Below are 12,578 nucleotides of genomic sequence, written 5' to 3'. Positions count from 1 at the left end.
AAAATCCCAAAATCAAAAAATCAAAACACTTCACTTAGGAGGTATAAAAACACTTCACCACCTAAATCCCCCTCTTTCCTCTGTCTCCATCTATGAGGACTGATCATCAAAAGTGGCATGAATTCACAAGCAGCTTCAGTCAACCTAAAATGCATTTTAGCAAACCTACCCTGAGCCTCAGGAAATAATCAAGCCCAGATTCTGTAATAAACTGACCCAGAATAGTTTCTGAGCAGCCTGTTCTCAAGCTTTTCAACTCTCACAGCTACCTTCACTCACTCGAGAGACTGATTCTGCAGAATTCCTACACATCAATTTTGTATCCAAACTGGCTAGAGTTTCCTGCTGTTTCTGTCAGAATAGGACCAAGTATTATCAAAAGAACCTCTCTTAAGGCTCCTTTATTCTCCAGACAGTGAAGCAAGAGGGCAGTCTTCCACCCTGAAAGGGTCCCAACCAAACGGACGGACTAAGTATCTGTCAGGACAAAGTATCTGACAGCAAGTACATTTAATAAAAGTCTTTCACATAAATATAGTACAGCTAACACTTAAGTACTCAGTAAATTAAAAGGATTGCAATTAAGGTGCTTTAAGGTGCCACATCGTTCCATTGATGACAATAAAGGCTTTTCCCACTTGACTATCACTTATAACTTTGCCATACAGCCTTTTCCTACCTGACTGGCTCTGATGTTGTAGGAGAGGGGCACTGAGATGAATGCAACTTGTAGAAGACCCAGTTTTTAAAGCATTATTAAGCAAATTTTATAGCTTCAGTACTCAACTCTGAAAGCCCCTGACAAGAGCAAGGTTTCATGTTGCCAGAAGTTTGAGTAGATCTTGAAAATGAAAAATGTTTCCAATAGCTGGCTCCATTCTCCTCCTGAAACGAGCAGCCTCCTATTTACAGTCCTGGTGCCTAATATGGGGCTCCTGCAGGACAAAGAAAACCTTCCAATGAGTAAATGCTACTATGATTACATATCTCCACCAAGAAAATTAAACTGGCTTCCAGCTTGATAGAAATTCCTCACTGCAAAAACTGAAATGATGTGCACTAGTTATTTATTCCCAAGCCATCTCTCAGAGGATCGCATCCCTCTGCTCGCAAACCAGCGAGTACTCTTGAGCAGGCCACAAGTTAGTGGCAGATTATGTCAGACAATAAAGCATAAGCCTTTTTTTCCCTTTTCTTTAAATCTTGTTAGTCTGGAATGACATCACCCCCCTGTGAGTCATTAATCCACAGAGACAGCTTGTAACATACAATGAAAATCAGAGCCTTGCTCTCAAACCCCTACTATACCAGCTAAGAGGCACCAGGCACTTTCTGATCTCTCACTGCACTACACACACCTCTGAGCACCTCAAGCGTGTAACCACAGCACCCTTTAATGTTCCTGTAAAAGACCCCCAACATGGTCACTAGATGGGTTTCATGATCCAAATCCAGACAGACTTGAGCATTAAAACTCTCTTCTAGAGCCACCCCCAGCCACTCACCTGGGTTTTGACAAATGGAATTACCTGCTGCTCACCACTGCAGTGCTCTACTACAAAGTGCAAGTCCTTTCTGCAACCTTCCTTAAACAGATTCAGAAGTACGTGTATATTAAAAGAAATGCCACGTGCACTTCTGCATAGTGGTGGGTCATGGAGCTGGACTTCCACCTCTAAGTCCTGGATATCCTGGAAATCCACCTGTAAGTTCTGGATCTGGACAGCAGCAACTTTTCCTCTAGTCTTACCTCCTGGAGCAGAGGAGTCAGCTGCAAGATTGGCTGGAACAAATTAGACAGGTTCAGGAATTAAAGAGATGGAAACACATAGATTAATCAAACAGATACACACTGGGAGAATGTCTCCAGTCTCCTTTATTTTCATTTATAGAAAAGTATGAATATAAATCAGCAGAATATAAAGAAAATATTCCAAATATTTTCCAGTCAAAAGTACAAGGCTATAGCTAGCCCACCTGGTGCAGCTGGGATGACTTCCAATTCATAGCCCCAGGACTGCACTGTATTTTGGGGCAACTCAGAGATGCTGCTTGAAACTTGAAGTCCAAGTCCAATTTATCTCTGGTACCTTCCATTCTCACAGATCTGAACTGGCTCATTGCTAAGTTTTGCCACTATCTCAGCAGCACAAAATCAACCATCCACCCTCTGTAAGACTGAGGATCAATATGAAATGATGAGACCAGGGAGTGGGAAAACAAAAGGCAATGATATACAAGTACAAACAGGAAGCATCCATGAAGAATTGCTATTGTCATGAAAAGAAGGCACTTGAGTTAACTTATTTTGCATTGTTGATTCTTCATTGAGACTTAGAAAAATAATAATTAACCCTGGGTTCATACAGCCTTTTTTGTCCTTATTCTTATTTGGTGAATTCTTGTTCTTCTCATGAAAGGGGGAATTTGCAAGATGTCATCAGGGTCAGACAGATCTCTCTCAGGGATGGGTGGGCACAAAGAGATTGTCACTTCACAGCCAGTCTGATTTCTTTGGAAACTGACGAGTACACACAGACAGAAGGGATTCAGGGTGCCCCAGTCCAGCCAGAAATCTCTTGGAAGTTAGAGGCATAGCCTCTGACATGGAGAAGTCATTGTTTTGGTTGTGGGTCCTACTGCTGCCACATGCTGATGCCACACAAGCCATCACAGCACTCGCTTGCTGGGACTCTCAGGAGAAGTTAGATGAACAAGAAGCTGTGAACAGAAGGACAGGAGCAAGTGTCCAGCTGGCGAATTCTCTTCCAGGTTCCCTTGCACTGAGGGTTCCCTACTGCCTGCCAGTGCAACAACTGATTCCTGAAACACAGTCATAAGAGGGGAAAAGTTAATGTGCTGCACCTCCACTGCAGGGCAGTCACTTGCACTTAAATCTGGCTTAAATCACCCAGTAAACCCCATTTAGTTTGCTAACATCTATTTTCACTCCATGGACCTAATTCTGTCCTTCTACTGCTGTAAAGAAGCAGCAAACACAGTGACCCCCATAGGATTACAGTAGTGTAAAGTAAAGCCAGAGTCAGTCAGGAACATTGGACTAGAACAACCCAGAGCAGCACATACTGCAGATGTCAAGTCTAAAAGGGTTCACAGAAACATCTACTCAAGGTGCTCAGCATTGCATGCAGCAACTCACAAAGCACACACTGACATCCCCACAACTCCTGTATTGAAATGCCTGACAGGTTGCAAAGTGAGCAAAACACCTCTATCTCCATTTTTCTTTATAATACCATGTTTCATCTCAGCAGGCAGAGCTCTATTGCCACCCATTGCCATCGAGATGCTGAATAAACACAGCACAGGTCTACGTGAGCAGGCGCAGACACATGAGCGCCTCTGGATAACCACTTTAGTGAAATACTTGCCTAAGCTTTCCCACCTTGGGGAGAGCTACACGGTAACACAGCTTCTGGATGGCAGTTGGCTGGAGGTACCAGACCCACAAGCGCTGGAACAATGTTACTCAAAGGCCTCTGAAGCAAAGGACAACAACCAACCAACCAACCACCTCTTTTCTCCAAGGCAGTCCATCAATACATTGACCAGAACAGAACAGAGAAATATCTTATTAAAACAAGCAGATCCACAGGCCATTTTTCACAATCAATGGCTGCCCAAGCAATGGTGGCCTAACAGTGACAGAAACTGAAATTTTGCTATGGCACTGCCAGATTTTAGCATTTAGTGGCTTAAGGGAATTCCTCACATCACTGTGTCCCAGCCCTGACCTTTAGAGAAGCATAAATACCACAACTGGATTAACTCGTGCCTTGTGCAGAGAGCTGCTCATAGAATAGCCAACAAATATCTAACTTCTGCTTGTTTTATAGTTCTGTGGGAACTGGAATTATTGATCTAGCTCCACAAAGATAACCCTGCCCTTGGTTTAATGAGATGTCATGCTCCAGAGCAGCGGTTATGCATCACACATGGTTGGAGAAGGCTCACTGCATTTTTCTTTTGGCTTGGGGTCATTTCAAAATAACAGAATGTGCACAGAGAGGATTAAGATCCCAGATAAAGCAGGCTGTGCACAGAGCAGTCCCATATCCTTCAAAGCTCTGGGCTGCAGTTTTACCTTTTAAAAGGCTTTACTCCTTAAACACATAAGCTAAACTTGCGTATTCTCATCTTCCTGGTAGGGAAGGCAAATAATGACTTTGCTTGCTATAAATCAAGCATCCTTTCTCTCCCTCCCTCCATGAGCATGGGCATAAACTGCTGCAGTCTGGATATTCTTGTGCTACAACCACTACATCTTGCTCCAGAGGATGAAAAGCAACTGATGCTCCTAGGCACAGGCAATTCCACAGATGTCAAGTCTGTGCTTTATTTGTAGATCTTTCAGAAGATGATCCAAAATTAACAGATCCCTTTCCCAGCTCAATGCTCTGCCTTGTTTAATCTCATAACCTTCTGGAAGAAAGAAGCCAATGCAAACTAGATTATCCTAGTGCCCTCACCTGATGGCCACAGATCTGGCCATAAACCAAGATCTTTGGTAAACATCCTGCACTTGCATAGCAGGGGTTAAAATCAACTAGCATCTTCTACAGAGTGGGAGACAGGTGGAAGGCACAGATAACAAGCATCTCCCTTTAACTTGGAGTATTTATAAAGCCAGACTCCACTTAGACACAAGAAGATAATTAGGAAATACTCATCAAAATATACCAGCATTGCTGAGTTTATTTTAAACTCTGTCAGATGTTTTCCTTCCTGAGAGTCACTCTTGGAACAATATCTCAGGGAACTAAATGCTGGCACAAGCTGCCGAACTGACAGGGCGAGAAGCAAAGCACAGGCATGGTGTGAGTGGGATGGCAGCAGCTGTGTATGCTTCCACACACAGCCCCAGAGAGCTGGTGTCAGCAGCATCGCCACTGCCCTGGGACCACCAGAAACTGCCCATGTCTCCTGGCAGACTTACACCAGCAAAAATTCACAGTGAGAGTGAACCGAGTACACAGCCAGAGACTTGTGAGCAGATCTGGGCAACCTCAACACCTGCTGCATTCCAGGCTCTGGCACCATCCTCTTTCTCAGGGCAACAGTTACATTCTCATCTTCTTCCATCTTTCTTTACAAGTATCACATTTATACCTTCCATATCTGGCCAGCACACCCCAGCCTGAGGAGCTCACCATGCAACCCCCTCAGAGCACTGCTCCCTTGCAAGGCTGCATGCTCAGATATGGCCACTTAAGTCTAACAGAAGGTAGAAGCCTTTTCATGGACATTTCCCCCATCCCACTCAATGGCTGTTCCCACCAACAGTACAATTATTTCCTCAGAGATCAGAGAGGTCAGTTTTTTCCTCCATGATGAAAAAAGATTATTGTATCTGGGAACAAATTAGGGGATAGCTCTCTTCATATAAAGAATACCTATTGTAAATATTTGCACTTGTGGTGTTTGTATCATGAAAATCAAGCAGGATACCCAGCCCTGGACAACAATCAACCCACCACAGTAAGGTCAAATAGTGATAAAGAACTCCAGACCATGCCCTGCAGGTTACCTGTTTAGGGGATATGTGGGAGTTATCCAAAAGATCCGCATGAGAGGCTTCACACACACACATGATGAGAAAGCTGTAGACCAGAGATAACATTCATGTTCCACCTGCTAGTCACTTACTCCTCTCTGACAGAGCTGCCCAGAACTGCTGGTTCAAGGAAGCTTAAAGTGCATCTCCACTGCCTTTTGCAGATGGGAGCTTTGTCCACTGCTCAGGCCAGCCCAGGCCAGCTCTGCCTATCCTCCAAGGCTATGTTACTCCTCTGCCAACGAATCCAAGTGAACACACGCAGTACCTCAGCTTGGCACAAACACAGAAAGCTCATACCTGCCTAGAAAATGACACAGACATGACTTCATTTAACATTACAGGCAGTAACACAGGAGGGATAAAAGCTCACTGCTAAAGGTTGGCTTTTCTGCTGGTTTTCACATGCCTATAACAAAATGGATCCAACAGTTCATTTTACAGACATCCAGCAAGGCTCTGGGAACTATTTCTAGGCTCTGCTCAATTGAGATGGATTTAAAACATCTGCTGAGATGTGGGTCAAGTCCTGACTTCAGCGAACTAGTCACCACCCAACTCCATTATCACTACCCATCTCCAGCCTTCAGCCTGCCAGCACCTGCCGATCAGACAGGACACAGTCCCATTTCCTTTGTGCTTCCATTCCATGTCCAGTGCTGTTCACCAGATCAGGTGAATGAAAATGCCTCCTTTTTTTGCAGCCCAATGAGGAAATGAATTCCTGAATCTATTTTTTGTTTTGCTTAATCTGATGTTCCTGTCTGGCTCCAGGGTTTTAGTAAAATAACATTACTGTAAGCATTTATACTTACTTATACATTGAATGCAGGTAAGAGCTACTCCTGGTCACATCAGTTAATTTTTACTTCCTTATCTTAAAGCTTTTGGAACATTTGCATGTAACAAGCTGAAGAAGGAAAGGAAAAGCCTCTAACATGACTTCCTTTTACTGAAAGCCTGAGAAAAGCCCTGCCTAAAAAGGCCATTATTGGCAGCCTTTGTAGTGCAATACATTCTGAACTTGAGGCCTGACAATCCTAGTTTAGTTTCTAATTCAAATGAACGTGCTTGTTTCAACATTTATACAAGTTTTAAAAATATTCCTGCCTAGACTGATTGGCAATGGTTTTCTCAGGCAGGGATGCTAACCAGTTTCAGAAGATGCCTTTAATAAACTAACAATAGGGTTAAAAGTATCGGGATAAAAGCAGTGCAGAAACTGTGCCTCTAGTGACCACAACAGAGGGTTGGGAGCCAGAACTCTTCTGTTGCTGGCTCTGCCACAGGTGTGTTTCAGAGCTTCAAGCCATTCCCTTCATCTGTGCTGGAGCATGCCCAATATGTACAACCTGTGTGGTCCCCATCAATCACCTCAAAGCTTCTTCAGCTTCCCAGGGAAAGGATGGCAAAAGCGCAAAGATTTAACAGTACTTCCATCCAGCCTCAGGTGCCAGCACATACCCCAAGTCCCAGAGCCAGCTGCCACTCACCAGAAACACTAATAAAGGGTCAATTGTAAAAATAAAATCCCCAGTGCTTAAAAATAAGAAACAGATTTGGTTTTATTTGACATCTGACAGCACTGCTAACCTTAGAAGCATTGCTGGAGTGTCTTTAAAACAAAAATGCTCCACAAGTGTACCACTTAAAAGTCAGTGAGGTTTAGCAGACTAAGCACAGGTACTCCCACATTTCAGTCCTGGCTCTGCCACTGGTTTACTATGTGAGCTTCACCAGGCCATTTTCTCTCTCCAAGAAACTTATGGTATGCAACAAAGACCAGTTAATACATGTAGAGTACTCCAGAGAGCTGTGTGCTGTACATTATGAAACTGGGACAGATCAAGAGAGAAGAATTAAAAATTGTACATGAAAACAAAAGCTAAAACTCTTACTTTTTGCTTCCACTGCCATCCCCATAACAATGTAGACTTCTGGAGTCTAAAGCTGGGTGCTGACACTCCACGCAGACAGTGTGGCCCTCCCTGAGGTACTGCATCCAGTGAGTGTAGGAGTGGTGGCTGTGCAAGCACCCTGACGTGATGGCCACAAGCTGGAATTCAACACAGTACCTGCAACCAGAATAACCAAGTAGGTTAGTTCAGTAACCAGATTAGAGCCCTCCACGGGACTGGGTGACCACAGATCACTAATTAAGGAAAACAAAAACAAATTAACCCACACACAAGGTCATAAAAACCAGAACATATGGTGTACCTGCATTTGGACAAGGTTAAATGGGAACTAAACCTACTCTGTTGGTGTTTTCAACTAACATATCAAGAAACATCAGGTACTAATAGCATCTGTTTTTACAAATAGAGACACAGATTGGTCAAGCATTTGACTAAAGCCAAGAAAACCCAACAGACAGATATTTTGATTCCAAGTCTGGTATCCATTTGTTGCATCACTTTATCATCTGCTCTATTACTTATAATGGGTTTTGTGGAGCAACTTGATACAGGAGCTAAAATTCAGGTTTTTCTTGTGATGATCTCCCTCCTAAAAGACAGAGTGAGGTTGTCATATTTCAGTGGGAGGACCTCCAGATCACATAGCACTTCTGCCCTGCTCAGACTTGTCTGTGCTTCTGACTTTAACCAAACCAAAACCAAAGAGGAAAGCCCAAAAGAACTGGCCTTGTTTGGAGGGGAAAACCAAGGAAGTTCTGCAATCATCTATAAGCCCAGCAGAGAATTGGGTTCTAGTCTATACTGGTTCTGTATCAATCATTGTGAGGATTTCCAAACACCTCCAAGGAGCACGCTGCACCATGTGAGCAGTTTGCTTTCTTGTCTTATCTGAGGGAAGGACAGCAAGAATGAATAGAGCTGTGCTCACATTTTTAGAGGGAGAAGGCTCAACTAATGAGGAGTCCAAGGGAGGCTTAGGTTGAACGCGTTCTTCTCTTCAGACACTCAAGTGAGGGGGATGGATGCATCCAAGCACTATGGAAATGCTTACATGTACAACAGCATGTGGGGAAATAAATCAACAAGTGCATGGCTGCTTCATGCTGCAAGAGCAGCTCTGGGAAACTTCACACAGTGTTTACAGGAACAGCAGCTCTCAACAAGAAACACGCACACCAGCAGGGACTGCAGTAAGAACCCCTGGGAACATCTAGCTTGCAAAGCTGTGTATGAGGGGCTACAGGGTGGAAGATAACCTTTCCCATCACCACTGTGCCACTGCTAGCAATGACCCCAGCTGGGAAAGAGGAGAACAGGGAAGGATGATGCCAGCTCCCATGTGTTTGAGGCACCAGCCTGGATGTAGAGCAGCCCACACAGAGATGGCCGTGCCTCACAAGGTAAACTACAACAGAGCTTTCTGCACAACCCTGCCTGTACATGTGCTGTGCAACAGTGCTTGCAGGGAAATACAGGCAATGCTACAGCAAGGGGGTGAAATGGGAAAGGTGCTTCCCATGCAATTAGATAGCAAATTCTGCCCCCTGAGAATTTACCCCATTTATTTAAAAAAGTGCAAACTGCACCAGATTCCACATTGGGAAGAGCTGAAATGAATGGTCTTTGGCTTATTGATCACACAGCCTTAAACAGCAGTGATGCCATTAACAATGAGCCAAATTTCAGCCTTGTACTGGCCTTACATCAAAGCAAACTCCCAACCTTCAGACACACTGCAGGTATTGCTGTCCCTGAGGGGAGAGCAGCACCCTGCTCTAGTGAACAGCTGCCCTTCTGCTGGGAAACACACATTCTGACCAGCAAAAAGCTGGACCCAAAACTGCAACCAGAGAAACACTGAAGGTGGAGTATAACTGAGCCTCCAACTTACCCTGCTCTTTCATTGCCATCAGCTGCAGCTCTCTTTTTCCTTGCTTTTCCAAACCCTCCTGTTGTTATTAACGCTGGGACTGTGTATATCAAAGAGAGAGTACATAGTGTAAGTGGCAAACACTAAGGCTATTTATGTCTGCAAAACAGTAAAGATGGGCCTTTTATGTCATATGGTTTTATCTTCAACAGGAAACAAAAACAATGATAACTTTGTATTTTCACATTATCCATGACCATCAGCCATTTCACCGACAAAAGAACCTGTTAGTTGCCAAATAACTGCATGAGCCATGTTAGCCTACTTAGCAGGCACACTAAAAAGACAGAAAGGGGAGACAATATTCACTTAATACCAACTCTCAACAGATTTGAAGCCAGTTGTAGTTTGGACAGATTTTGACCCCAAAGTAACAGCAAAAATGACAAGCAGTTTTTCTAAAACTCACTACAGGTGTGTTATGAAAACTGGACTTGAACAAACTGTAATCAGGCTTTTTCTCCAGAACCTAGCTGGAAGTCCCCTCTGCTTGCACTCTGCTCTAGAACAGAGAAGTCGTACCATGCCTTTGATGAGTACTGCTCCTTCATGACTTTTTGCAGGTGACTCATAAAATTTAAAAAATACATTAACAAGTGCTCAACACCCACTTACAACTGCCAGAGATTTACACTTGTATGCAAGAGATCACAACAAGCCTGTAATATTTCACTTTTGAAAGACAGCAGACCACAGCAAACAGCAGGCACTGCCTTCAAACACTGTCCTGGGAAGGACATCTCTAAGCCTCAGTGTGAAAAGCTCAGTTCTCAATTACACCAGACAGGCCCAGAGCTGGTGTCTGAAAACAGCTCTTTACAAATACAGTGAAGAAAGATCAGGTCTGCTGACCCAAACAAGAATCCTTCCCCTCATTACCCAGACACATTTTCAGTGGACTTACTCAGGGACTGTTTGCACTCTGTTCCTTGCTGACTCCAGTACTCCACGCAGCCAGCCCTCTCCTCCAGAGGAGGGCATGCCTCTCCTCCATTCCTTGCCTCCTGGATGACATGTCTCCTCCGGACACGGTATGTTGTCTTGCAAGGCTCTGCACAGCCACTCCAGACACTCCACTGGGATACGACGCAGGGGATAACTGGAAGAAGAGTAATAAGCGGAGGTGTGGAAGGTTAAAGAATTGATACCAGTGACATGCCTGCTCCAGAAATGATACTTTTCAACATAGCTCAGAACAATCTTTGTCATTTCACACCTGTCCCACAGCTGTGTTGGGCAGCTCCCAGGGGGCTCTGCTCCCAGAAAACTACCTGCCCGGAAGCTCCAGCCATCCAGGGACCAGTCACCTCCCTCTCCTATACCACTGCAATCCCCCCCTGCAAACTGGGACTTGCACTGGGTGAATTAAGTTTTATAAGTAAATGAGGTCAAATCCATTGAGCCACTATGCCCAGCATCTTACAGTAACATTCACACTCCAATTTACAAAGGCATTCAAAAGCCTGTATCCCACCGACTTCACTGGGACATTAGCTCCTAAATGCTGCTGCGAATCCCAGCTTTTCTGAGCAGCTTAATACTTGTCCCACGGGACACAGATAACCCTTAACTACTGCATTAACCTCAACTGAAACCGCCCTGGTCTTCAGAAACTTTAGGAAGGTCTTTCAAATGCTATTGCTCTTTGTCTAAAGTAACACAAGCAGCTTTTTTAACCTATTCAAAGGTTAGGCATTGAATCAATTCTCTGAGCAATTGAGTTATTTCTTATATACAGCAATGCACCACAAAAATATAAAAAGCCTGTGCACTGGATTGTAGGCTACACAATATTATATTCTTCTTGTGCATCTGATTTATTTGGAATGTTCTGCTCTCTGCAGTTTTGTTTGGTGTCAGATATTAATGCCTTTGCCTTAGTATTTTGGTTTACAAGTCAGTTTATTAAAGTAACTCCTCAGTGGTGGGAGAAAGAAAACTACCCAAAAAAGGCCAGGCTATGAAGGCAATATAAGTCGAAGCAAAACTGGGTCCCTTACATCCAGCACAACGAATCACAAGAAAAAACGCAGAATTATCTCCTCCTGCCCAAACCCAGCTTCCCCGCCTATCTCCGTAAGCAAGATGCTGCTATTCCCCCGGTGAGCCACAGGATGGCACCGGACTAGGCGAGCACAGCAAGGGCTGCAGCTGGGACACTGGCACTGCTGCCAAGGTGCCCAGCACAGAAAGGGACCAGTGACTGCCCTCTGCCAGCCGCTCACAGTGCGCAATAAGGGCCTGCGAGCACGTTTGTCTTATTACTCTTCCATAACATGAAGAACAGACACGAGGGCTCCCTGTCTATCCCAGTTATCCCTGATGACTGCCGAGAGCAGCAGGATTCGGACACAGTGGTACTGAAGGAGTACCCAATCATGTTCCGATACTAAAGGCAATGGGGCAGGACATCCCAGCGGCAGGACAGCCATGCTGCACCATGGCAGGACAGAGGTGGGACAGGTTTATGGGATCCCGTGGGCACCCGCACCCCTTCGATGCTCTCTGCTGCACTTGGGAGTTGCTGGTCAGCAACCTGCCAGCCTGTCCTCATTCACAGATGCAGCGTGTTGAAATCACTTTGCAACAAACTTTTTTCCACTCATTTTCCAGCTCTCTCTTGAAAGGAAAAATGCAATTAAATCGCAGGAATGTCTGCCCATCTGCCTAGAGCAAAACTGTGCTAAGGCACAGCTACGCCTGTTTAAAAAAAGAGAGAAAAGCATTACGTGAGCAGGTAAGACACTTTGAGGATGCTGTTTGTGGGAAGGGAATATGCGATTGTACCACTCGCTAAAATAACTCACCTCCTCAAATCACGTCTGCACTTTTACAGAAGACATTTATGGAGGAAGTTTTGCTGTGCTCCCGGGAAAGGCAGCGCTGCCCGGGGACCCTGGCACTCAGCTGCACGGGCGCTGCTATTGAGGCTCTGGCCACATCAAAGCTGTGGCTGCTGCTGTTGATGCCTTTTGCAGGGAAGCATGGACTAACAGGAGCAGCAGATTTGATCCCATCCACAGCAATTCAGTCCACAAGAGGGAAAGTGACTGGGAGATTCTGACTCAGCCAAGAAACGTCCGGTTTCACTTTCTGTCCTGCACAAACACGCTGCATCCTGACGTGAGCTGGCAGCTACCTGCTGCTGGGGACC

The 12,578-nt window shown here is 44.8% G+C and overlaps 1 protein-coding gene across 1 annotated transcript; it reads right to left on the bottom strand.

The window, feature by feature from the left end:
• Positions 1 to 2,609: 2,609 nt before the first annotated feature.
• On the bottom strand, positions 2,610 to 10,523 carry LOC104406065 (somatomedin-B and thrombospondin type-1 domain-containing protein-like; the record flags this gene model as incomplete). Its single annotated transcript, XM_010014944.1, has 4 exons — positions 2,610 to 2,823; positions 7,474 to 7,650; positions 9,386 to 9,464; positions 10,329 to 10,523. Coding segments are annotated over 4 exons (569 nt in total), but the record flags the coding sequence as incomplete, so codon positions are not given.
• Between the last annotated feature and the right edge of the window lie 2,055 nt (positions 10,524 to 12,578).

The sequence above is a fragment of the Nestor notabilis genome, unplaced genomic scaffold, assembly GCF_000696875.1.
Source record: "Nestor notabilis isolate BGI_N333 unplaced genomic scaffold, ASM69687v1 scaffold30075, whole genome shotgun sequence".
NCBI lineage: Eukaryota > Metazoa > Chordata > Aves > Psittaciformes > Psittacidae > Nestor > Nestor notabilis.
Note: the sequence above shows the minus strand (reverse complement) of the source record. Positions and strands in the feature narration are given on the sequence as shown.